Source organism: Giraffa tippelskirchi, chromosome 12 (assembly GCF_054371585.1).
Source record: "Giraffa tippelskirchi isolate mGirTip1 chromosome 12, T2T-mGirTip1v1.2.pri, whole genome shotgun sequence".
In the NCBI taxonomy this organism is placed as follows: Eukaryota; Metazoa; Chordata; class Mammalia; order Artiodactyla; family Giraffidae; genus Giraffa; species Giraffa tippelskirchi.
The window spans coordinates 10,737,236-10,763,706 of NC_137286.1; the positions used below are offsets into that span (position 1 = coordinate 10,737,236).

Consider the following 26,471-nt stretch of genomic DNA (forward strand, 5'->3'; position numbering starts at 1 on the left):
AGGCTTAAATTCAGGTGCTCAGCCCCGCAGCCCATGCCTGAGCCACTAAGCCACACTGCCCCCTGAAGAAGGGAGCTGGTGCCTGGAAGGGGGCTCCCATAGTGAGTATCGGGGGTACATTGATGTGTCTGTGTGTGTGCCTGGGGCAGTCAGTGTAGGCTAGGTCCCTCACTCTCTGGGAAACTCTGCCAACAGATGTATCATTCCTGAAGTGCTCCATCACTCTCTGGACCAAGCAGGGCCTCTGATCCTTCATCTACTTGATCTACACTCCTCCCCTCACTCCCTTCCTGCTGCAGACTCCACATTTCACTGTCATCTTTCTTTCCATCCCTCTCCCATATCTAGGCAGGATTATAGGGGGACAGGGTCTCCCCAGATGCCCCCAATTCACAGCCAGCCCACAGCATCTTTCTAGGATACACTCACTCCCAGGGAATCAATCCGGATACAACAATCAACAATTCCAGAAGTAACCAAGTGGACAGGACTTTCTCCAGCTTGGCTTCTGATTTGTGATTGGAGAACGGCCACTGGGTGGACCCACCTCGGGCATTCTGTGCTTACCCATTTTCCCGGATCATCCCACCCCTTCTTCCCAGGATGCGTGTCCAGAGGAGCTCTCTGCAGCGTGAAATACTAGAGAAGTGGGCATTGTGAGGATGGGGAGACGAGGAAGGGCTGAGCATGGAGCCCTGGACTCAGAAGGAACAGGTCCCAGCCCAGAGCCCCTCATTTTCTCCCAGGCCCTGCCCCACGCCCTTTCCTCACTCTCCCCCAAGTGCCCCACTCCCCCCTGATGTCTTACATCCCTCCTTCCCGCAGCCAGCGTCTGTGACACACCCTCCCCCATACACACAGCCCATCTCAGTCTCTGCGGGGCTCCCCTGCTGCCTCCCTGCACAGGGGGCCCTGGAAACCTGCCAAGATGTTGATGCCTGGCTCTGGGCCAAAAGGAGACATCTGTCATCTCCGTTAATCTGCTCTGCCAGCTGCGACCAGCCCACTTACAGAAGCTCAGAGGCACTGGGTGATTCATCCTGGGTCACACAGCCAGACACAGCAGGGACAACAGGTGACACACAAGACTACCCCCTGGGCTGGGAAGGGCTTTCTGGCATCTGCCTGGCTCCTGGCAGCTTTGTGCAAGGCGGCTTCCGGTCCAGGATCCCCACCCCTCCCAGACCTGCTGCCTGAACCACCCAGAAGGTCCTTCCTCCTGCGCCGGCAGAGCCTGGGCACCGCGCTCAGGGCACACACGGCCTCCAGGAGCCCTGGGGGAGGAGGAGTTCCTTCTGCCACAAGAACCGGGCATTGAAGGTAAGGGAGGTGGGGGGGAACCTTCCCATCTGCCCCAGACCACCAGGATGAAAGGCACTAAGCATGGCAACAGCCTGGACACTTGTCTATGCCCACTCAGTGCAGGAGCAGGGAGGGGCAGCCAGGCGTGGAGGGAGGCCATTGTACAGATGGGGAAACTGAGGCATGGGGAGGGGAAGAAATGTCTAGGAGGTGCGGAGGGCAGACCTTGTCTCATCACACCCTAGGTCTTCAAGCTGTGGGTAGGTGCAGAGCCCTGGGTAAGAAACCCCTTCAGCCAGCTCAGGGGAAAGAGTCAGGTTTCTGAAGCCAGCTTGTGGAATCGGGGAGTCCAGAGTGATGGAAGCGGAGAGTCCTTCCCTCCCTGAGCTCGTTTCTGCTCCTATATGGGGGGTGGTTCACACTCCCCTCATAGGGACACTGAGAGGATTGAGTAAGGAAACCCTGGAGGGAAGCTCCTGGAATGCTCCCCTCATCCCCAGACCACCCACCTAGAATCATACCAGGGAGACCCACGGGCACAGGGCTCACCATGTGCCCCCAACACTGGGCTGTGAGCTCTGAAACTGCTGCATTTAATCCTCGCAGCAGCCCAGCAAGGTAGGAACTGTCACATCCCCATTTTACAGATGGGGAAACTGAGGCATGAAGCAGTTAAACAACTTACCTGAGATCTCACGGCCAGTGAGTGGGGATGCTGGGTTCCCTGGTCTAAACCTGTGTGCTAGAGGAACCTACAGGCTATTTGCCAGGCACCGTCCCTTAGCTGCGGCCAGGGGATGAGGGGAGGACAAAGACACACTTGTCTACTGGCTCAACAAATACAAAGTGTACATGGCGTGCTAAGGGAGTGTAGGGTGGTGCACACAGTGTGATGCCAACTGCCCTGGCCTTTTAAATGGACTCTAACCCACTGAAAAGCCTAAGGCAGCTGGCATCACACTATGTCCACTGCCCCAATAGGGCCCTACTGGCCTCAATCCCACACTACCACCCTAGCCACCACCAGTGCCCCCAAAAGCCTGCCATAGCTCCTGGACGGGGCCACAGGTCCCAGGAAAATTCAGGCAGCCCGTGGGTCGAGTTAGTTTGCGGGAAGCCAGATCCAGCGGAAACAGAAACAGGCCTGAGGCTGGTCAGGAATTACACCTCCTTCCACCTGGAGAAGCTTGGTGAGCAGGTGTGAGCAGAGGGCTGTGCAGATTAAAATCAAGAGCCTAGTGTGTGCCGGGTGCTTTACATAAGTTATTTCCATATCCCTGACAATGAGCTGGAAGGTGGGACCTCCAAAGCCTTAGGATGCAAATGAAACTACCCCATGTTTCAGAGAGATGTAGCAGCTTGCCTGAGGCCACACAACCCTTTGTAGATTTACTCTCTGACCCCGGGCCTGTGCCCACCCCACACATATCAGCCCTAGGTGGCTGTGTCAACTGCAGTCAGGCCCCATTTTCTTTCCAGGGAAGGCGAGAGAGGTTTTGTGTCTACTTGGTGACTTTGGGTGGATGACCAGTTTCCCTGTCTGCCAGCTGAGCTCATAACATTCTCTACCCCTTGCATCTTCAGCAGGGGGCATTTTTTTTTAAATTTTTTTTTTTTTTTTGGCTGTGCTGGACCTTTGTTGCTGCTCAAGGGCTTCCTCTAGTTGTGGCAAAGGAGCTACTCTCTAGTTGCAGCACATGGCCTTCCCATTGCAGTGGCTTCTCTGGTTATGGGCCACAGTCTCTAGGGCACAGGCTCCAGCAGTGGCTGTATGGGCTTAGTTGCCCCACAGCATATGGAACCTGCCCTGATCAGGGGTCAAACCCATGTCCCCTGCACTGGCAGGCAAATTCTTAACCACTGGACCACCAGGGAAGTCCCAGCAGTGGGCATTTTGAGGTGGCTCCACAAATGGTAGCTCTTGCTACCTGGGGAGCAGTGACTGAGAGCTCCCCAGTGGATTGCAGGCCACCAAAAGTCATGCCATCCCCCAGAATGTCGGCATCAATGCCACCCCAACTTGGATGCAGGATTCTGTGGTTTATGAGCTGGGCGCAAAGACTCTCTCAAGGATGTGGAGCACAGGGCTGTGTGCCTCCAGAAGGAGCACCGATGGACGACGTGAGCAGTCAGTTCAGTGTCCAGCCAATGGACTTAGTCCTTGTTTGTTCCTCCGATAACTGGGATGACCTTGGTTAATGTTTACCAGCAGCCTCCCCCTTCACCTCTCTGGGTCCAGTGCTTAAATACGGGCAAGGACAGGGCTCTGTCTCCTCGGCCTCAGTCACCAGCCCTGACTTGGGACAGTGAATCGTAAGTATACCTTCCACTGGCCAGAGGCCTCTGGCACCCTGTGCTACCCGGGCAGGCCTTGGGGATGCAAGGAGGATGGAGGAGGCTGGGGCCGGGCCGCCTGTTGTCATAGTAACAGCAGCCCTAGGGTTCCTTTCCTGCTCTCCAAGCCTGTCCAGGGCCTCCCCAGCTCCTCCTGGTGACTAAAGTGGCCCTCTGGGAGCTGCAGTGGAAGTGAGGGGGTGGCTTTGGCATCCAGCGACTTAGGAGGGAATATATTTCTGCTGGCACAGCTCCTGCATCTTTCCCATCAGTGGTCTTCTGCAGGTCTCGCCGCCTCCGCATTTGCTCGCGTGTGTATCTTTTCCTGCTTCTACAGATGAGAATGATAAGGCTCAGGGAGGGACCGTGAGTAGCCCAGGCTCACAGAGCAACCTGGTAGGGAAGCCGGGTCAGACCAGAAGCTCTGAGTTTCACCTGTTCATCATGCCTCCATTCTCTGCAGAAGTGCCCAGAACAGAACAGCACAGGTCTCATCCTGGAGTTACCAAAGTGGGCCCCCCTGTGCACAGCGGGCCCCTGGCCATCCTTGTGTGCAGCGGAAGATGGGGAGCTGGGGGGTACTGTCCTGGGGGGGGTTGCTTTGAGCTGTATTCCTGAGCCCCCGCTCTGGACAGGCAGCCTCTATTTAAGCCTCAAGGCAATCCTCTGAGGTAGTTACCATGGCATTCCCATTTGACAGATGAGGACTTCTGGGACAGGGAAGTTCATCACTTGCCCCCAGTTACACACCATCTAGGATTCAAGCTTAGGCTGAATCCCCTCCAGAATCCCTGCTTCTGCCCTCATGCCCACTGCCAAATCATCCCTTCAGGTCTCAGGCACCAGCTGGGGAATGGGAAGCCTGGGCTGGCTTTGAGTCACCTCTGATGCTGGGTGACCTTGGACAAGTTGCTCATCCTCTCTGCCCTTTTGGACAAAGCATAGATAACCTTGGCCCTCCTGCCCCTACCCCACTCCCACTGGCTTTGATCTCTGGACTTTAGGAAGGATATTATTCTTCCATCACTGGTTTTTGGAGATGGAGTACAAAAATGACCCAGGCCAAGGCGACCAGACTCTTTTAGAGGATACTGAAAGAGCCACAGTGTCAGCAACAAATGATGCCTCCTGAGAATAGACAGCGTGCCAGGCATTTCTTGGCACTTTGCACCTATTTCATTTGCATATTAGTCTTTAGGGGAAGTACACCCATATCATCACTGGGAAACTGAGGTTCAAAAAGGTTGAGTAACTAGTCCAAGGTCACAGAACTGATAGCAAATTGAGTATGGGCATTCTGGCCTCATCGCCTCTAATCTTAGCCGCAAAGTGACACTGCCCCTCTTTGTTCAGACAGGCCACCTCTGAGGTTTTCTATTCTGAGGCCTCTGCCTTCAGCTTTGTACATGGAGAAGGATTAAATGCCAAATTCAGGAATCAAAACACCTAGGATTAAATTCAGTTCTGTAGAGACTTCCCTGGTGGTTCAGTGATTAAGACTCCCCACTTCCACTGCAGGAAGCACGGGTTTGATCCCTGGTCAGGGAACTGAGATCCCACATGCTGCACGCCAAAAAAAAAAAAAAAATTAGTTCTGTAGGCAACCAGTTCAGTTCTGTGATTTTCAGTAATTTATTTAACTTCTACAGCCCTCAATTTCTCCGTCTATGTTATTGTTCAGTCGCTCAGGCATGTCCAACTCTTTGTGATTCCATAGGCTGCAGCATGCCAGGCTTCCCTGTCCTTCACCATCTCCTGGAGCTTCCTCAAACTCATGTCCATTGAGTTGGTGATGCCATCCAACCATTTCCTCCTCTGTTGCCCCCATCTCCTCCTACCCTCAATCTTTCAGCATCAGGATCTTTGCCAGTGAGTCAGTTCTTCACATCAGGTGACCAAAGTATTGGGACTTCAGCTTCAGCATCAGTCCTTCCAAAGAATATTCAGGACTGATTTCCTTTAGGATGGACTGGTTCGATCTCCTTGCTGTCTCCATCTATAAAACGGGGCTAATAATAATTCCCACCTTGCAAGGTAAACTCTGAGGGAAGATGAGACAGTGCGTGGACGCCTGGCTGTTCACTAAGTGAAACAAGGAGGAGGGTGCTCATGCTGACGTTTGCTAAGAATAGGATTTGGTAGCTAACAGTCAATGAATAAAGACCTGGAGAGTTGAACTGAATATTTTCTAAACTCAGAGGCCATTCTCTTCGGAGCAGGGTTCCCCTCTCTGGCTCTGAGCGGTGGCTAACTGGCCTGGAAGAAATCTTCCAGTCCTCTAGCTTGAACCCTCCCTGTGCACAGGTAGGGCTTCCACACCTGCTAGATGCCCACCCACTCAGCACCTCATTCATTCCTCACATCTGCCTTGTAAGAGATTCTTTTCTCCACTTACAGGAGGGTGAGGCTCCAATCACTTGCCCAAGGCCACTTACCTGTAAATGGCAGGGCTGAGTTACCCTGGGCTTACCCAGGTGTCAGTAGGTTGTGACCTTAGGTCACAGTCACTTCCCTGGACCCCACTGGGTCACTCTTGGTCACTCGTTTTATGTCCTGGGGGAAAGAAATAACGTGAGATCAGGCAAAGGGACAGCTCATTCACTGTCCCCGACCTACCCCCGACTCCGGAAGTGTCATTGTGACATCTTCATTCTGTTGATTTGAAATTTGGTCCATACACCTCTGGGAACTTCACCGTTTCCTCTCTCATCTCTGGTTGGCTCCCCAGCACTAGAATTTGGTGACTGGGGGTGGGTGGGGAAGGACTGCTTTTGATAGAAGGGAGAGGAGAGAGAGGTCTTGGGCCCCCAAAGTTCTAAGAAAAGGAAGCCAACAGAGTCTCAAGACTGACGTCAGAGTGTTCAGGACCTAATTCTGACATTCATAGAGTCTGAGACCCGGGGACACACTGTCCCATCTGTAGTTTGAGGGGTGGGAAAACCAAGCCCGGCTCCAGCCAGCTTTCTCCCTGACTCACTGTGTGGCCTTGGCAAGGCTCTGACCCCTTCCTGGCCTCAGACCGTTTACTGTAAGAGGAGGAAGCCAGAGGAGGTGATGTAACCCCCAGGCAGAAAGATGAGGTGGGGGCAGGGAGGTGCTTCTTCCCCTCAGCCCCACGCCAGCCTTGTTACCTTCTTAAGGCCAACATCCCTCTTGGCAGGAGGGTACCTCACCCTGTAACCCCATGGGAAGATTCAGTCCATCTTGTTCCACCAAACCCAGATAACCCTCTAATTAAAATTCCAGCATTGGTACACAGGGACCTCATTTAGGTCTCCCTTAACCTCAGTTTATACAACTGGGGAGAGTGAGGCCCCCAAACAAGTAGATGCTTGCTCAAGGCCAAGTGGACAGAGGTGGCTCTGTGCAGACTAGAAGCCACAGCCTCTGGCTCTGAGGCCACTTGGCATATGTAGTGTCCCCACTATACAGAGTTCAAATCCCTCATCATCTCTGAGCCTTGCTAAGATGGGGAATTTCCATCAACCATGAAGGACCACACCAAAATCCAGTGGGGAGGTAGCGGGAAACCCAAGTGCAATGGAAATATACAGAATTAATCTCAGCACCATCTTCAGCTCTAAAACCACCGGCTAGTTTACAAAAAATATAAACAGGTATTACATAATCTGTGGGCTCCTCTATTTGGGTTATTTAGAGGCCTAAAGTCTGGGGGGGGGGGGGTAACGGAAAAAAACCAGTTTTGCACTTCATCTTGTTGTTTATTGAAAAGAAACTTTTTAAAAGTCCAAGGAGGTAAGTAAAACCCAGAATTCCTTGTTTCCAACTTTTTCACCTCGGGTTTTCATATGCCAAGTTCAAGAGCTCCTTTATCTTTGTATTTTATTAAAATGATGGTTTTAGCTATGTGACTAATATCAATAGACAGCTCTGTGGCTGCAGGCACACCCTCTCCTCTGCCTGGACCTCAGCTCCTTTATCTGGGAAGAGAGCAGGTGGTACTTAAGAGTCCTCAGCCTGGTGGCCCAAGGCAGGGGTCTGTGTGGAGTGGAGGGAGTTCTGTGGGGCAGAGCTGGTCCTGTGTTGCTGCAGGAGACATTGACTTTGACAATCCCTAGATGAAGCCTGACCTTGCTGGGTCAGCCACAGGCCTTGCCATTCCCTGGGTCTCCCCCAACCAGCCATGGAGCTCATCTTCCTCTCAGTCATCCTCTGCAGGCTTCTGCTTGCCCATCTACCAGCCTCTCCTTCAATGCCATCTGCTCTCTCAGATATTTTCAACGTAAGGTGTGATGTCTAGACTTAGTGAAGATCTTACTTTCAAAGATCCCCAAAATCTGACTTTCTACCTGTGACAAAATGAGGACCAGAGAGACTAAGCAACTCATCCAAGGTCACACAGCTGGTGGTGACAGACCTAGATTAGAACCCAGGTCTGTCTGAAAAGGAAAAGATGCTTTTCCAACTCTTACCCACCCCACCCCACACACAAAGACAAATTCCACTTGGCTGGAGGAGCCAGGACCTTCAGCACCCACAAGCATGCTGAGCACAGAGCTGGGACAGAGGAGGCAAGCAGGGTGGGTGGCTAAGCTGACCATCAGCACAATCCTGGGACTGAGGCCCCAGACTCACTATGAGGGCAGCCCTCCAGCTCAGGAAAATCTACCAGGGGCTGAGGCTCGCTGTGAGTGTTGGGGTACAGCGCCGCCCCCTCCAGCTGGGTTTCCTCACAGCTCTTCTGTGTTCTGGCTGTGTGTCACTGAAGCAAGATCCCTTCCACTCTGGGCTGCCACCTCTCTGTCCATTAGGTAACAAGTTTCAGTGGAAGTCCTCCCAGGGTGGTTCCAGATCCAATCGTCCCTGAGTCCAATTTGGCCCACCTCCTGGGTCACTATCCACTTCCTGTCCCTCCGTTTCCTCTTCCCAAAATAAGGGCAGCGGCACCTACACCTTGGAGTCACTGTGAATGTTGGCGGAGCCACCGAGAGCGTGGACTCCAGACCCAGACGACCTGGGAGTGTGATTCTGATTCTGCTACTTGTCTGTCCTGGAACCTTGGACAAGTGACTTAACCTCTAGGAGCCTGGTCTGCTCATCTGTAAGCCCAGGGGTGTCTCATGACCTAGGTCAGAGGACTGTTACCAGAACAAGGTGAGATAAGACAGTCATGAGCTTATGGTGGAATTTGGCGTGCAATAAGCGCCATCAAGTCCCTGCCAGTTCTGAGTCTTTCAGTGATGCTGACATAGAAGAGTGTTTGGCATGTAGATCCTCGATAAACTGGTTGCTTTGACCTGGCATCAGTCAGTGGCCAAGGGACTCACTGTGTGGTCTGACCCGGGCATGGTACCCTTTTCTCTCTTGCAGGATAATGGCATCCTCCACCACGCGGGGCCTCCTGCTGCTGGCAGCCCTGTGCTGCCTGGTCCCCATCTCCCTGGCTGCGGTTCTCCAGGGACACGCTGTCCAAGAGACAGATGATACATCCCACCAGGAAGCAGCCTGCCACAAGATTGCCCCCAACCTGGCCAGCTTTGCCTTCAGCATGTACCGCCAGTTGGCCCGTCAGTCCAACACCAGCAACATCTTCTTCTCCCCAGTGAGCATCGCTTCAGCCCTTGCGATGCTCTCCCTGGGAGCCAAGGGCAACACTCACACTGAGATCCTGGAGGGCCTGGGTTTCAACCTCACTGAGCTAGCAGAGGCTGAGATCCACAAAGGCTTTCAGCATCTTCTCCACACCCTCAACCAGCCAAACCACCAGCTGCAACTGACCACTGGCAATGGCCTGTTCATCAATGAGAGTGCGAAGCTAATGAATAAGTTTCTGGAGGATGTCAAGAATCTGTATCACTCCGAAGCCTTCTCCATCAACTTCAGGGATGCTAAGGAGGCCAAGAAGAAGATCAACGATTATGTAGAGAAGGGAACCCATGGAAAAATTGTAGATTTGGTACAGGATCTTCACCCAGACACAGTTTTTGCTCTGGTGAATTACATATTCTTTAAAGGTAAGGTTGCATAACCAGTCTGAGCTTTTTCGCACAGAGACACCCCCAACATATTGTCAAACACTCAGTTCTTACCTTTCCTGGCAGCACAGAATGGGATACAGCCATGCATCTCTGCATATGTTATTCAATTTTCCACATACAACCACTAAAACTTCCTGTGATCAAATAGGGTTAGGGAATTATGGATTAAACAAAGTACCTTCATCTCTGCAGGACTTTTCAGAGCCCTAAATGTCCTAAGATGTACTGCAAATCCCTACCTAAGAGAGGTGTATGATCTGCAGTGCCTCCCAAAATAGAGTCAGAAAAACAAATCCCAAACCACACTTCTGACAATTGCAGTGCAGAGGAAGTAGTGACACCTTTAGAGTCAGGAAAACCAAGATTCAAATCCTTCCTCTACCACATGAGCCTCGACAAAATTGAAATTCTGGATCCTATACCAGCTTTGCATTATTCTCCCCCAAAGTCTTTTCTGTAGACTGCTTGTTCACTTTAGACCCATTTTACAGATGGTAAAACTGAGGTTTGGGGCTTCCCAGGTGACTCAGGGGTAAAGAATCCACCTGCCAATGCAGGAGACACAGGAGATGCGGGTTTGATCCCTGGGTCAGGAAGCTCCCCTGAAGTAGGAAATGGCAACCCCCTCTAGTATTCCTGCCTAGGAAATCCTATGGACAGAGGAGCCTGGTGGGTTAAAGTCCACGGGGTCACAAAGAGTCGGACATGACTGAGTGACTGAGCACCCACAAAAACCTGAGGCTCAGAGAGAAGTACCTCACCAGGAGGCTCAGGGCTCCTTTATTCTCCCACTGTCACTAAACCTTCTCCCACCCTTGGCTGATGTCCGCTATCTCTTCTCTGCAGGAAAATGGGAGAAGCCCTTCGAGGCGGAGCGTACTGCAGAGAGGGACTTCCACGTGACCAAGGAAACCACCGTGAAGGTGCCCATGATGAGCCGCCTGGGCATGTTTGACCTCCACTACTGCGACAAGCTCGCCAGCTGGGTGCTGCTGATGGACTACGTGGGCAACGCCACCGCCTGCTTCATCCTGCCCGACCAGGGGAAACTGCAGCAGCTGGAGGACATGCTCACCAAGGAACTCCTCGCCAAGTTCCTGGAAAAGAGATACAGAAGGTGATCTCCCAAACAGACCGACCCGGGATCTGCCACATCTGGTCTGGTCAGAGGGTGGGGGTGTAGACCCACCAACCACGGCCATGACCGCTGTGCGTCTGCTTCCAACAGAGGCCAGCATGTATGCACATGGTACCAGGCAGACTCCATGGGAGGGCTGGTGCCCAGGGGTGAGGAGGGAAAGTCCTGTCCTTGAGGACTTCCTCCCCAGCCTGGACATTGCCCCTGCCTGGCGGCCAGCGCCCAGTACAGGGAGAGCAATATCAACACATGTTGTGGGCAAACCCAGAAAGAAGAGGATGGGCTTCCTGGCAAAGGTGGCAGTTGAATGTAGATTACAGGATAGAGTGTGGATTACAGGCTAAAAAGTCCACAGCAGGATGGAGGGGAAAACTGTTTGGAGAGGCTGAAAAAGCCAACACCCAGAGCAGGAAACTCCAGGGCCTGTTTGAGGCTGGTTCTGATTCCTTGTCATTAGATGAGTGTGGTTTGACCAGGTCCCCATCATGCACTCCATATCGGTGCCTGTCTCTGTGTTTGTAAATATGCCCAGGCCTGGATGAGCAATTTTATCAGGTATAACATAAAACAAAGATGAAAATACAGAGAAGTACTCCTTACGCCCTCAACAGATGTCACTCAGGACCTGCCACCACACCCCACAGTCCCCTGGGATCCTGGCCCTGGAGGAGTCTCAGTCTAGGGGGCGTGACCAAACCCTACAGGGAAGTAGTGAATACAGTCCTTCCAGAGGACACCCCGGATCCTCCTGGAGGCCTTCTCAGAGGAGATGGCCCTTGAGAGGTTCTGCAGGACAAGAGGATTGCTCTAATTCTAATATCCTCTGACCCTGGGTGTAGAGGAACTAAAAGTAGAATAAACCAAAGCGTGAGAGCAGGGGGAGAAGGCGCCAAGTGGAAAGAACAATCAGAAAAGGAAGCACTTTCAACTCTGTGACATTTTCTTTTTTCATGACAGTTCTGCCAATTTACATTTGCCCAAACTGTCCATTTCTGAAATGTACGATCTGAAAACTGTCCTGGGCGAACTGGGCATCACCGAGGTCTTCAGCAACGGGGCTGACCTCTCAGGGATCACCGAGAAACAGTCTCTGAAACTGTCCAAGGTGAGTGTGTCCCTGACATCTGTAGGTCAGAATGTGCATGCGGCCACAGCTCCGGGCCGAGGCTGAGGAAGGGGCAGAGGGATACAGGCACGCCTGCAGACCGAGGCCCCTGAGGAATGCCATCGCTCCACCACGACGGCAGTGTGGTCAGCTGACCGAGGGGAAGGTGGCCTCACGTGCTCGGTGCAAGGTTGTATCACTTACTCTCTGCCTCATCCTTGGCCAGGGACTTCCCTTTTTGGGTCCCTATAACCCCCTACTTACAGAGAGAGACTTAGGCTTAGGGATTGCCAAGACCCTTTGGCCCCTGCATCTGAGACTCTGGGAGCTACTGGAGAATCACCGAGTCTGAGTTACAGAGTGATTTCAACCAAAGATGCTATTTTTTCAGGGGAATTACAGGTGCCCATGAAAACAACTGGATCATCAAAAAAGCAAGAGAGTTCCAGAAAAATATCTATTTCTGCTTTATTGACTATGCCAAAGCCTTTGACTGTGTGGATCACAATAAACTGGGGAAAATTCTGAAAGAGATGGGAATACCAGACCATCTGACCTGTCTCTTGAGAAACCTGTATGCAGGTCAGGAAGCAACAGTTAGAACTGGACATGGAACAACAGACTGGTTCCAAATAGGAAAAGGAGTATGTCAAGGCTGTATATTGTCACCCTGCTTATTTAACTTATATGCAGAGTACATCATGAGAAACGCTGGGCTGGAAGAAACACAAGCTGGAATCAAGATTGCCGGAAGAAATATCAATAACCTCAGATATGCGGATGACACCACCCTTATGGCAGAGAGTGAAGAAGAACTAAAGAGCCTCTTGATGAAGGTGAAGGAGGAGAGTGAAAAAGTTGGCTTAAAGCTCAACGTTCAGAAAACCAAGATCATGGCATCTGGTCCCATCACTCCATGGGAAATAGATGGGGAAACAGTGGAAACAGTGTCAGACTTTATTTTTTTGGGCTCCAGAATCACTGCTGATGGTGACTGCAGCCATGAAATTAAAAGACGCTTACTCCTTGGAAGGAAGGTTATGGCCAACCTAGATAGCATATTTAAAAGCAGAGACATTACTTTGCCAACAAAAGTCCATCTAGTCAAGGCTATGGTTTTTCCAGTAGTCATGTATGGATGTGAGAGTTGGACGGTGAAGAAAGCTGAGCGCTGAAGAATTGATGCTTTTGAACTGTGGTGTTGGAGAAAGCTCTTGAGAGTCCCTTGGACTGCAAGGAGATCCAATCAATCCATCCTAAAAGAGATCAATCCTGGGTGTTCATTGGAAGGTCTGATGTTGAAGCTGAAACTCCAGTACTTTGGGCACCTCATGCGAAGCGTTGACTCATTGGAAAAGACCCTAATGCTGGGTAGGATTGGGGGCGGGAGGAGAAGAGGACGACAGAGGATGAGATGGTTGGATGGCATCACCAACTCGATGAACACGGGTTTGGGTAGACTCCGGGAGTTGGTGATGGACAGGGAGGCCTGGCGTGCTGCGGTTCATGGGGTCGCAGAGAGTCGGACACGACTGAGCGACTGAACTGAACTGATGAAAACAACTGCGGTTCAGTGACTGTGAACGGAGTACTTGGGTGGGGACAAGGCACATGAAAGTACCCCTCAAAGTCCTGCTCCCCAAGGAGCTTAGTATCTGGTTCTACAGATGAGAGGGGAGCCAACGAGACAGAGGGCAAGAAAATCTTCTCTCCCCCGAGTGACGGGTTGTTTCCCAGGGAGGCTGGGGAGGAAGAGGTGGGGGTACCTTCGTGGATCAAACAGAGGCCTTGCAAGCATGCCTTGTGTGTCCCCTGCAGGGCCAGGTAGACAGGGATGGGGAAGAACAGGAGGTGATGAGAGCTACCAGAGGGTGCCCCTCCCTGGGCAAGGCCCTCCTCCTCGCCTGGCTCCCAGGCCTGGGTGGGGGCCTGTCTCCACTCATACGCTACCTCGTTGCTCTCCCCCTTCCAGGCGCTCCACAAGGCTGTGCTGACCATCGACGAGAAAGGGACAGAAGCTGCCGGGTCCATGATTGTGGAAGCCATCCCCATGTCTCTTCCCCCAGAGGTCGAGTTCAACAGGCCCTTCCTCTGTATCATCTACGATGAAAACACCAAAGCTCCACTCTTCGTGGGAAAGGTGGTGAATCCCACCCAAGCCTAACTGCCTCTCAGGGCTCAGCCTTCCCCTCGCAGGCCAGATCCCCCTCCTCCCTCCATGGCATTAAAGGATGACTGACCTAGCCCCAGCTTGCGTGTGGCATGTCAATCCTTCGTCCTCTTGCATCTGAGTCTTTCTTTGCATCCCCAGGATGTGTGTGGAATCCAAGCCATGGACCTCCTTCATGTGTCCACCGCATTAAGATGCCTCAGCGTTTACATTGCCCAACCCTGTGCTCTGCCAGGCTGAAAGGTCGGCTGAATCCCACAGCTTCCTGCCTCTCCCCTAGTCACTGTGGAAAAGCTCCAGGCTCTCTGGTCTCCTCTGGGGCCCCCAGGGGAAATCCCACAGGCTCGGAATTCAGCCCGTGGCCCCCACCTTCACCCAGCACCCACCAGGTCCTCCTGCACAGTGCCCCATCCCCACGGGTCTCACCGTGGCCCCTGCTTGGAGCCTCACCCTGCAGGCTGCCACTGCTCCCAGAGCCTTCAGCTCACACAGGGACACTGGGCTGCGGCGTCTCCAGCAGCAGAGATAGGAACTGGGTCCTCTTCTTGTCCCATATCGTCACCTGAGCCAGGCCTGGACACTGACCACTCACAGGTCTTTACGGCCAAAGGCTCTGGTTGGCGTTTCCAGGGACCCTTTCCCATGAGGCTGGACTGGGAACACATATTTCTGTTCTTGTCTCTCCATCCCTGCAGCAGGACCCTCAAACATGCCATTCCTAGAGGCAGGCAGGCCTCATCTCCCCCGTGAAGAGAAGGTCCCGGTGTATATCACTTGTTCAAACTCCGCCAGGATGTCAGCCTCCCCCCCGCAAGACTACTTACCCTACGCCCTCTTGTATTCCCTAATAACGTGGCCAAGGTGCCCTGGATGGCTCTGGAAAGTTCTGACAATGATTCCTAAGTCACAGGAGGGAAAGTGGAGCAGACCATCGACCCCCAGTCCCCCTGCCCTCCCTTAGCTAAGCTGCGTCAGGGGCCACATTTCCACTTGTCTTGCTCCTGTGTTCCCGCCCCGGGGCCCTTCCTGTAGTCTCTGGGTGGAAACCACAGCTCCCAGGCCACCATTAGAGGATGTCCCAGGAGAAGACCCTTTCACTGAGGGCCACATGGCTCCTTCCCATTCTCCAAGGCCCTACAGAAGGACTGCTGCAGTCAGAAGGCCTGGCTGGACCCCAGCCTGAAGGAGCCAGCTCCCCAAACTCTCATGGGAATACACTTGTCCTGGAGAAGTACAGCCCCATCCTACACAAATCCAGTGATCACCGTCTAGCTTCTCATTGGGATGAGTGCACACCTAAAGAACAGGCTTGAGTCACATCAAATGTATACCATTTAAGTCAAAAGGGCCACATCTGTGCAATTTCACAGAACTGAACATAATGGATGAAGATCAGACCATTTCCCAAATAAGCCTCACACCTCTTGAGTTTTCTCTGCCTAGAGACTTACGACTTCTACAAATTCCATTAATGACACAACTATCACCCAGCACCCAGAATGAGGCCAGACCTGAGGGCCTAAGGAACTTGGATCAAGTTCAGACTCTGCCACTTCCCGACTGTGTAATTTTAGCAAAGTCATCAGACCTCTCTGATCCTCAATATCCTCATCAAAACATATCTTGAGGTGCTGTGAGGTTCACATCAGAGTGTTAAAATAGCTTTTTAAAGGACAACAGAGGAGGGCGCTGGTGTAAGGGACAAGGTTTGCTGACTCTCCAATTTCCTTCTCTAAGCCTGGCTCCCTGGGAGGAGCCATGCAAGCGTTTTCTCACTGAATCCTCACGGCAGCCCTGTGATGCTGAGAGTGGAGCTGCTCTGCTCCTCTGTGTAGCACCATGTGCAGATGAAGAAACTGAGGCTCAGAGAGGGTTGTCATCTCATTCAAGGTCATGGCAAGTGGCAAAGCCAGCTTTAGAGCCTCTCCTTGTTCCTCCAAACCCCACCACATCACACCAGATGGACCACACAGGACTTGTTGTTCAGTCACTCAGTCCTGCCGGACTTAGCAACACCATGGACTGCAGCACACCAGGCTTCCCTGTCCTTCACTATCTCCCAGAGTTTGCTAAAACTCATGTCTGTCGAGTCGATGATGGCATCCATCTCATCCTCTGCTGTCCCCTTCTCCTCCTGCCTTCAATCTTTCCCAGCATCAGGATCTTCTCTAATGAGTCCTCTCTTCGCATCAAATGGCCAAAGTATTGGAGCTTCAGCTTCACCATCAGTTCTTCCAATGAATATTCAGGACTGATTTCCTTTAGGATGGACTGGTTTGATCTCCTTGCAGTCCAAGGGACTCTCAAGAGTCTTCTCCAGCACCACAATTTGAAAGCATCCATTCTTTGGCACTCAGCCTTCTTTATGGTCCAACTATTATATCCATATATGACTACTAGAAAAACCATAGCTTTGACTATATAGACCTTTGTTGGCAAAGTGATATCTCTGCTTTTTAATATGCTGTCTCGGTTTGTCATTGCTTCTCTTCCAAGGAGCAAGGCATCTGTTAATTTCATGGCTACAGTCACTATCCACAGTGATTTTGGAGCCTGAGAAAATAAAGTCTGTCAATGTTCCCATTGTTTTCCCAACTATATGCCATGAAATGATGGGACCCGATGCCATGATCTTCATTTTTTGAATGTTGAGTGTTAAGCCAACTTTTTAACTCTCTTCTTTCACCTTCATCAAGAGGTTCTTTAGTTCCTCTTTGCTTTCTGTCAAAAGGGTGGTGTCATCTGCATATCTGAGGTTATTGATATTTCTCCCAGCAATCTTGATTCAGATGACCATTACATCTACTACTGTGGGCAAGAATGCCTTAAAAGAAATAGAGTAGCCCTCATAGTTGACAAAAGAATCTGAAATGCAGTACTTGGGTGCAATCTCAAAAAAGACAGAATGATCTTGGTTTGTTTACAAGGCAAACCATTCAGTATCGCAATAATCCAAGTCTAAGCCCCAAGCACTAATGCTGCAGAAGCTGAAGTTGAACGGTTCTATGAATACCTACAAGACCTTCTAGAAGTAACACCAAAAAAAGATGTCCTTTTTATCATAGGGGACTGGAATGCAAAAGTAGGAAGTCAAGAGATCAGTGGAGTAACAGGCAAGTTGGGCCTTGGAGTACAAAATGAAGCAAGGCAAAGGCTAACAGAATTTTGCCAAGAGAACGCATTGGTCATAGCAAATGTAGAACTCAGGCAGCACTAAATTCCTCCTCAAACCATGAGGATTGCTGAGGCCCACGGCACTCACCTAGGATGTCTCTGCAAGGAAAAGAGCCCTGGGATCTGCTGGAATTCTTCCCACCCAAGGTTAAAGAGCTCACAGCCTTGAGCAAGCAACGTGGCATGCTCCTCAACACTGACGTTCTGGGGGAGTATAGGGTCAGATACATGGGCCACTTGGAGTTCCTGAGAGTCCAGGGAATTCACCTAAGATACAATCATTTCACAAAAAAGTGGCCCATCATTACATACGTCTGGACTCTGGTTGACAGAGAACCAGTTCAAACTAGCTTAAGACCCCAGAGGGGATTTCATTGGTGCATATGGGAACCAACAGGGTCCACTCCCTGGGGGCAGGGGAAGGGGCAGCCCCACAGGGCCAAAGGTCAGGGCAACCTTGTCACAAGTGGGACAAGAGTGTGCCGCAAACCAAGCAGGACAGCCGTAAGCCTCAGCGTTGCCTATTCTTTAGAGTTTTTAAATACAATCACCGCCTAGTCTGACCCTCAGAATTGGTCCTTGAAGGACAAAGCTGGGAATCGTTATGCCTAAGGTATAGATGGGGAAGTGCAGATCCAGCAGGTTGGAAGACCTGCCCAGCACAGGCCTGAAGGCAGGTCCCTCACTCTTCAGCCGGGGCTGCCCTAATGCTGTCTATTCCCCAGTCCATCTCAGACCTTAGGAAGAATTCCAACCTGTCTGTCTACACGGGGTCCAGCTCACTGCCCTAGCACCAGCTGAAACACAGCTGCTGGGGGTTCTAGGGTGCTTTGCACCCCCAGGCAGGGACTCAGCTCTGCCCTGAGACAGATGGGAGGGAAAGACATCAAGCACGGGCTCAGACAGGGCCAAGGTGGAAGGGACACCGACACCTCCCCATCGGTGGCAGGGGAAAAGAAAGCATACCCGTTAGATTTTCATCATAAATACATGAACCTTTAAGGTTAAGTGCCAGCTCTGCCCTCACTGGTGGGGTCATCTGAGCCTCCTTCATAAAATGAAGATGAAGGTAAGGACGTGTCTGGCTTCTCACATATGTGTGCTAGTTTAGAAATGGAGAATACTGATTACATGTTGATTTCCATTTCAGGAGATCTCCTGATCCTCTCCACAAGCCCATGGGGTGGGCGTGAGCTCTACAAGAAAAAGCAAACTTTTTCTGGATATCTGCACTCCTTAGGATAGGAGGAGACCCAGGTTTCACCTTCAAAACATACTGGTCTATGGCTGTGGGTAATGGGTGATGAATGAGGTTGTGACATTATGATTAACACAAAGAAATACATGTATTTGGTCTTCATGCCGGTTCACAGATTTTAGGCACAGAGATCCTAAAATCCTTGGATTTTCCTAACTGATGAGCGCCAGAAAGGTGTTTTCTTGTTATGTTAATGAAATGACATTTGGAAAACTCCTAGGTCTCCTAACGATGGGGGGTGGTTGCCATGGGAAAACAACCCCTAACCTCAGGGAGGGGGAAAGGGATTAGAGGTCGGGTTCAATCAACAAAAGTCAAACTGGGGCTCTGTAATAACCTAGAGGGGTGGGAACGGGCAGAAGGTGGGAGGGAGATTCAAGAGGGAGGAGATATGTGTACACCTATGGTTCAGTTCAGTTGAGTTCAGTTCAGTCGCTCAGTCATGTCTGACTCTTTGCAACCCCGTGGACTGCAGGACGCCAGGCTTCCCTGTCCATCACCAACTCCCAGAGTTTACTCAAACTCATGTCCATTGAGGCAGTGATGACATCCAACCATCTCAATCTCTTTTGTCCACTTCTTCTCCTGCCTTCAATCTTTCCCAGCAACAGGGTCTTTTCAAATAAGTCAGTTCTTCAAATCAGGTGGCCAAAGTATGGGAGTTTCAGCTTCAGCATCAGTCCTTCCAATTCAGGACTGATCTCCTTTAGGATGGACTGGTTGGATCTCCTTGCAGTCCAAGGGACTCACAAGAGTCTTCTCCAACACCACAGTTCAAAAGCATCAATTCTTCAGTGCTCAGCTCTCTTTATGGTCCAACTCTCACATCCATACATGACCACTGGAAACACCATAGCTTTGACAAGATGGACCTTTATCAGCAAAGTAAGTAATATCTCTGCTTTTTAATATGCTGTCTAAGTTGTTCAAAGCTTTTCTTCAAGAAGCAAGCGCCTATGGGTAATTCATGTTGATGTATGACAGAAATCAAACCAATATTGTAAAGCAATCATCAATCAATTAAAAAGAAATTAATATTTTTTTAAAAGACAATGAGGTAAACAGTGCCAATGTAATGAAGCCTCCAAAAAAGCCAGAAGGCTGGGGTTCAGAGAGCCTCCAGATTGAACATGTGGAGACTGGTGGGGAGTGATGAATTTAGAGGGGGCACGGAGCCGTGTTCGATTTCTTGGTTTCCCCATACCTTGCTCTACACACCTCTTCCATTTGGTGTGCTCCTGAGTTAATCTTTTTAAGTCAACCAATAGCCACTCTATCACATCAACTGAGCCCAGGGAAGGAGGTCATGGGAACCTCTAGGTTATAACATGTGGGTCAGAAGCACAGGTGACATCCCAGACTTGCGACTGGTGTCTGACACAGGACTGGGGCAGTCTTGCAGGACTGAGCCCATCACCTGTGGGAGCTGACACTGTCTCCAGGTACACAGTGTCAGAACTGAATTATAGGATAACCAGCTGAGGTTGGAGCATTGCTTGCTGTGGGGAAAACCCCACACAGATGGGAATTGAGTGCAGAATCTTTACAGGCCTGGCTACGTGGTGGATGTGTGCTTCAGACCCCTTCCAGAGCCATCAGGGATGGTTCACAAACATCCACAAATAGTGAGGACAACCCAAGAGCTCCTTTTGAGGCTGGGACCTTTGTGCCACTGGCCTTGGTTAGGTCTTCACTCTCAGAGAGGCAAGCAGAGCACTCGGCTTCCCTCCCAGGTAGGCTCTGCCCCAACAGTTTCACAATGAAGTCTGAGCCCAGTGTGGAAGAACTAAAGGAATTCCCTTCGGTGGAGAAATCAGAAAAGGGAACTCTCACCAAGGCAGCTCCCTCCCCACGAGGACACAGACAGCAGCCAAGGGTGGGAAGAGACTCACTCTGACAAAACGCAAGACATATTCTGAGATAGCAGCCTGTGTGACTTTGGGGGAGTTCCTCAACCTCTCCATTCCTCACCTATAAAGGGTGAAAATGAATACCTACTTTGCAGAGTTTCCATGTGGAAGAAACAACTCTTTTGCAGAGGGGTGGGGGTGGGGGTGGGCTGGGCAGCCCAGAAGTTGTTCTGCAGGCTGAGTATCAGACCAGGGGGAAATCTGGCCTCAGTTTCACGATGCTGGGAGGAGGGTGAGCTATCTGGCTCAGGGGTGGGTTTCTGGAAGTCCACTGTCCCACAGAAATAAGCTCCATGTTCCAATATCAGCTTTATCAGAAACAAAGGTGCTATATATCCCCCATAGGCCTTATTTTTATCCTCTCATTCAGTTGGTTTGGCACTTGGGCAGAAAAGATGAAGCTATTTTTAAAAGCTTGAAAGACACCAATAGGAGGCACTCAGATGGTAGCAGCAGTCTTGTGCCTGCTGCTCTTGATTTCCTGTTTGCTGTAGCAATGGTTACGCAAGGAAGGAGCAGAGGAAGTAGAGTTGGAAAAACTGAAGCAGGACCTTGGGGCCTCTTGCAGCTTGGTCCCTGTTTCATCCTGATGGGCAGAGCCTCTACATCCATCTCACAGGAGGCATGTAGAGACATCACCTTGGCAGTGTTAAGTCCTTGAGGTTCTGAGTTTCTTTGTTACTGCAGCATAACCCAGCCTGTCCTGACTAATATAGCTAGATTTCAAGAAATTGCATTCAGAGAAGTTCTTCACCTAAGAAGCAATCCTGAAGTGATGGGCAAGACTGAAAAGGAAGGTTGAGGAGCAACCCTCAGGAGGGAACCACATTAGAAGGTGCCAGAAAGGGGTGCTAAGTACATGCCAGGGAAAGTCAGCCCAGGTGCAGTGGTGAGCACATGCCGGGAAATTTGGAGGATGCAGGACCAGGTCACATGGGACACGTACCAGCAGATTCGTCCTACAGGGGCAGCCTGACCCAGGGGGAGCTGGCGGATGATTCCCAGGACATTTGCTCTCAGCAGGCAAAGCTGACTTTCCATGGCCAGGTGCTCTCTTGCCATTTGGTATCACTTTGGTTATCTAAGGACATCATATAATGAGAAATCAGAGCCATCAGAATTTTTTAACATCATGGTGTGACTTTGACAGCGCAGTAAACAGAGCAAGTAAGAAATATACATTAGGTTTTCAAAAAGTGATTTTTTCTTCTTTAGTCCTCAGATGTCAATAGCCTTGTAAGATGGTTTGATATTTTCAATATTGTCAATGCAATTTCCTTTAGTTTTGAAGTGACTTTCAGTAATATTAGGATGAAAATGCTAATGGCGGTATAAACAAAGTAGAAAGAATTCAGGAATCCCAAAACAGTCTTCTAATGAACGTGAAACCCAGAGCAAGCCATTCGAGCTCTGTGCGCCTCAACTTCCCTTCCTGCAAAATGGGGATAACTCACTGGTTTCATCTTTGGATGATTATGCAATGTGTTTTTGTTTTCATTTCTTTGGGTGCTGGTTCTTAGTGAATATTAAATGTTAATCAAGACTACAGATTCCAAAAGTAATACTTTGAGGGCCAGCTGCCCCTTTCCCTTGATTTTGTCTCACAGCTCTTCTACTCACATGTCCTGGAGCCAGGGAGATCACCTTCCCTCTGCTAGACTCCGTTTTATCACCAGCAAATTGTGAGCATTAAGGTTGCTTGAGGTCCTGATATTCTGCAAGATTCCAACTCCATCAAGATGGTCCAGTGTCGTTCTTTCACGTGATAGCTCCGAGCCCTGGCACCTGCTATCTTGGCCTGTTATCTCCCTTTTGTGCCTGGAAAAATGGGCTTTGGAACCCAAAGAACACAGAACCCAGCTCCCAGTGTGAGGTTTCCCAAGGCTGGGAACTTGGCAGTGACAAACCTGGGGACTTCAGGCAGCTGGCATTTATTGAAGGTCAATCATGCAGCAGGCTCAGTTCTAGGATCTGGGCAGACTTTACTCACTCCTCCCAACAGCTCTGAAAGATGGATCTCGAGGAAGGATGATCCCTTGCCCTTGCATGGTCACAAGGCTCCATCACCCCATCCTGCCAGGTGGCCTTTTACCTGCTGGTTACTCTGGACTAGACCACTTCAGGGGAGAACAGCAAGGCCCTCAGATGGTATCAGGCACTCGCTGGCTGAGCTCTGGATGCTCCGCCAGACTTACTTCCTCCAGGATGGAAGGAGGACAGTTACCTGGCCCATAGCACCCAGTGTCCCAGTGGCCTGAGACTGCCCGATTAGTAGGCAAGGGTGTGCGCCAGCATGGGACAGTCTATGGGGCGAGTCCAGCTCAGCAAGCCTCCTTGAGGAAGAGATGAGTTCCATTTCCTGCATGAGTAGCTCTCCATCAGCCCATCCTGAACTGACACAGTGAGTAAGGCTGGGCCCCCTTGACAGAGGAGGAAACTGAGGCACGGGCAGGTTTGACTTCCATTTGCCGAGGTCAGCATTTGAAGGCAGGCAGTCGAGGCTTTGAAGTTCTGCCCAGCACGGTCGGTGGGGAGGATGGATTGACACGGTTTTCTAAAGTCTTTTCCCGTGTAGGTTATTACAGAATATTGAGCTGAGTTCTCCTTGCTATACTGTAGGTTTTTGTTGATTGTCTATTTTATACATATGTGCTGTGCTAAGTCAGTTCGGCTGTATCTGACTCTTTGTGACCCTAGGGACTGTAGCCCACCAGGCTCCTCTGTCCATGGGATTCTCAAGGCAAGGATGCTGGAGTAGGTTGTCCCTTCCTTCTGCAAAGGAACTTCCTGACCCAGGGTCGAACCCATGCCACCTGTGTCTTGTCTCCTGCATCGGTATGCAGATTCTTTACCACTGAACCACCAGGGAAGTCAGTTTTTTATATATAGTTGTGTGTATATGTTAAGTCTCCCAGGCGGCTCACTGGTAAAGAATCTGCCTGCCAAGCAGGAGACACGGGTTCAACCCCTGGGTTGGGAAGATCCCCTGGAGAAGGAAATGGCAACCCACTCCAGTATTCCTGCCTGGGAAATCCCGTGGATAGAGGAGCCTGGTGGCTCCAGTCCATGGAGTGGCAAAAGAGTTGGATACAACTTAGTAACTAAACAACAGCAACACTAAGCGTGTATATATTTACTCCAAACATCACTGTACACTTTAAATTTCTGCAATATCATTAAGTCAATTACGTATCAATAAAGTTGAGGTAGAGGAAGTAAATGTAATAAAATAGTTAAAGGCAAAAAATGTAGCCACAAACAACTTAATGAAAATATAACTGAACATTTAACTGAAAAATAAAAAAAGGTCCCAGCACGCAGGAGGCCCCTGTAATAACCAGGCTGGTGGACAGGGCCGTTTCAGGGTTACACTTCTCCTTATCCCGCCCTCCCCAGGCTTGGACAGAAGCCCGTAGCCTCAGCGGTCTTCACCTGCATGTCTCCCCTGCAGACGGCAGGCATGAGGCCCCCTTGGAGGGGCCCCCATTCCCATGCCACGTTCTCTAAAACGCTTCTCTGTCTCAGGAAAGTTTCTTTTCTTTTTGTGCTTGTTTGTTTTCATTTGTGTTCTGAGATAGACAACATTATTTTCTTTTTCTTTGTGTTTTATTTTTTACTTTTTGAGAAGATTCTTCTTTATTACCTTGTTCTTTTAAACTCCAGCCAGAGCCAGAGTTCGGGACCTCACCTTGTAGATTTCACGCTCCCCTTTAACCCAGATACCTCACTGGAGAAAGTAGATCCCCTTTCAGCTTCCCCCTTGATAGCCTGTCCCCCAGATTTTCAGAGGACAGCCCAAAGTCTCCCCCTTTGCTCCACGGCCCCCACCTCCTGCACCGTGGGCCCTGGCCTTGATCTCGCTCTTGGAACACTTCCTCTGAAAGGCTGAGGTGTATTCATTAACTCCTCAGATAACCCTGCTAGCTTTTCTGTCACCTCCTCCCCTTTCTTATCTGGGTTCAAGGGCCTGATCCTAAAAGCTTTAGTTTGCAAAATCCACCACTCCCTACCCGGAGAAGCTCAGGAAAGACTTCTCTCTGGGGGCTGTGTTAAGTTTGAGCAGCCTTGACACTCAGGGGCTGTTGTCAGTAAGTCTTAAAGGTCGTGGTCATCAGGCTCCTGGAAGCCCAAGGACCACAGAGGCATCTGAGCTCCAAAGGTGACAGATAAAGAGATTTTTATATGGTCTCTCAAACTTGTTGCAACCTGGGAGCCCTTGACAAGTCCCCACCTAAGAAGAACACCCCAAACTGAGTCCATTAAACACTTTGGCCCCAATGAGCAAATTCAGTTGAGAATTGCTTGACCCAAGCCCATTCTGAAATGAGAAAAGTCTCTTCAACCAGGATGAAGGAGGCTCCCAAGTGGGTGTTGTGCTCCAAGCCCTCCCTCCCTGCACAGGGGAGCCCCCCAGGGGCGCTCTGACCCCAGGGAACACTGGGCAATGCCTGGACGATTTTTGATTGTCATGCCTGGGGGCTGGGGAGGGGTTACTGGGATCTAGTTTTATCCAGGATGCTGCTAAACACCCAACAATGCACAGGACAGTGCTTCACAGCATAGAATTTTTCAAGCCATAACTAATACTGAGCTAGAGACCCCTAACTCCCTGTGGGCCCAGCCCTTTGAAGCAGCCAAGCTCCCGCCTTCAGGAGGCAGTTATCAGATGACTGGCCCCTTATACACAGAGCACCAGACCAGAAATACAAAGATCTGTCTGTCTCAGCTCTGCTTGACCAACTGCATAACCCTGAGCTCGTTAACGACCTTCTCTGAACCTCACTTTTCACATCCTATAAAATGAAGATAACAAAACATGAGACAAAATTAATCTCTATGAGTGCCACACGGTTGAGGGTGCTCATGTGATCTATTTCAACAGCCTTCTCCTGGCCTAGAACATTATAGGATCTGATGATCATCAGCTCCATGCTCTAGGGGCTTATAAAATGAGGGCTGTAGGAGTTGCAAGAAAAATGCGAGATGGAGGAACTGTGTGGAGTTAGGGAGAATCTGGGCTGGAATCAGGGAAGATGGATTCCTCACAGCTCTTCTGTGTTCTGGCTGTGTGTCGTTTGGCAAGATCCCTCCCACTTTGAGAAGCAGCCTCTCTGTCCGTTAAAAAACAGGGTTCATTGGAAGTCCTCCTAGGGCTGTTCCAGATCCAGTCATCCTTGAGCCTGATTTGGCCCGCTTCCTGGGTAATCACCCACTTCCTGTCCCCCAGCTTCCTCTTTGAAAACTAGGGGCTTCAGCACTTACACCTCGGGGTCACGGTGGAGGTTAACAGAGTCATCAAGAGCGTGGACTCCAGACCTGGACGACCTGGGGGTGTGATTCTGATTCTGCTATTCATCTGTCCTGGAACCTTGGACAAGTGACTTAATCTCTAGAAGCCCAGTCTCCTCATCTGTAAGCCCAGGGGTGTCTCTTGACCTAGGTCATAGGGCTGTTACCAGACCGTGGTGAGATAAGACAGTAAAGGGCTTCGAATGGAACTTGGTGTGCAGTAAGGGCTTCCCTGGGGGCTCAGACTGTAAAGAATAGGCCTGCAATTTCAGAGACTGAGATTTAATCCCTGGGTGAGAAAGATCCCCTGGAGGAAGGAATGGCTACACACCCCAGTATTCTTGCCTGGAGAATTCCACGGACAGTGGAGCCTGGCAGGGCTGCAGTCCATGGGGCCGCAGAGTAGAACAGGACTGAGTGACTAACACACAAGTGCCATAAAGTCTCTGCTATTGTTCTGAGTCTTTCAGTGATGCTGACGTAGGAGAGTGCCTGGCACACAGATGCTTGATGAACTGTGGTTACTTTGACCTGGCATCAAGCCGTGGCCAAGGGACTCATTGTGTGGTCTGACCCGGGCAGGGTACCCTTGTCTGTCTTGAAGGACAAAGGCATTCTCTATCAGGTGAGGCCCCTTCCTGCTGGCAGGTCTGTGTGGCAGAGTCCCTGGTACCATGTGTCAATCTAGCCCTGATATTTACAATGTCCCACACTTCTCCAAATCCACCTTCAGCCTGTACCATGAACTGGCCTGTCAGTCCAATGACAACATCATCTTCTCCCCAGTGAGCA

General features: G+C 50.6%; 1 protein-coding gene across 5 annotated transcripts; it reads left to right on the plus strand.

Moving 5' to 3' along the window:
• The first annotated feature begins 1,226 nt into the window (after window positions 1-1,226).
• On the plus strand, window positions 1,227-14,127 carry SERPINA1 (serpin family A member 1). 5 transcript variants are annotated; one of them, XM_081548530.1, is made up of 7 exons: window positions 6,280-6,687; window positions 7,069-7,253; window positions 7,370-7,392; window positions 8,968-9,611; window positions 10,482-10,752; window positions 11,731-11,878; window positions 13,851-14,127. In XM_081548530.1, exons 4-7 carry the CDS (start codon window positions 8,972-8,974, stop codon window positions 14,040-14,042), a joined length of 1,251 nt encoding a protein of 416 aa, XP_081404656.1. In that variant the 5' UTR covers window positions 6,280-6,687; window positions 7,069-7,253; window positions 7,370-7,392; window positions 8,968-8,971; the 3' UTR covers window positions 14,043-14,127. The 5 variants fall into 5 exon arrangements, with proteins under 5 accessions (XP_081404653.1, XP_081404652.1, XP_081404656.1 ...); XM_081548529.1 differs by having other exon boundaries at window positions 6,311-7,253; XM_081548527.1 differs by lacking the exons at window positions 6,280-6,687; window positions 7,069-7,253; window positions 7,370-7,392 and adding an exon at window positions 1,227-1,320.
• Window positions 14,128-26,471: the final 12,344 nt, after the last annotated feature.

Bases quoted from the DNA above. Each gene is read 5' to 3' on its own strand.
- SERPINA1 (XM_081548527.1), top strand. From the start codon at position 8,972: ATGGCATCCTCCACCACGCGGGGCCTCCTGCTGCTGGCAGCCCTGTGC. The intron at 10,753-11,730 runs GTGATCTCCCAA...TTTTCATGACAG, and splicing joins CTGGAAAAGAGATACAGAAG to TTCTGCCAATTTACATTTGC. The intron at 11,879-13,850 runs GTGAGTGTGTCC...TCCCCCTTCCAG, and splicing joins AGTCTCTGAAACTGTCCAAG to GCGCTCCACAAGGCTGTGCT.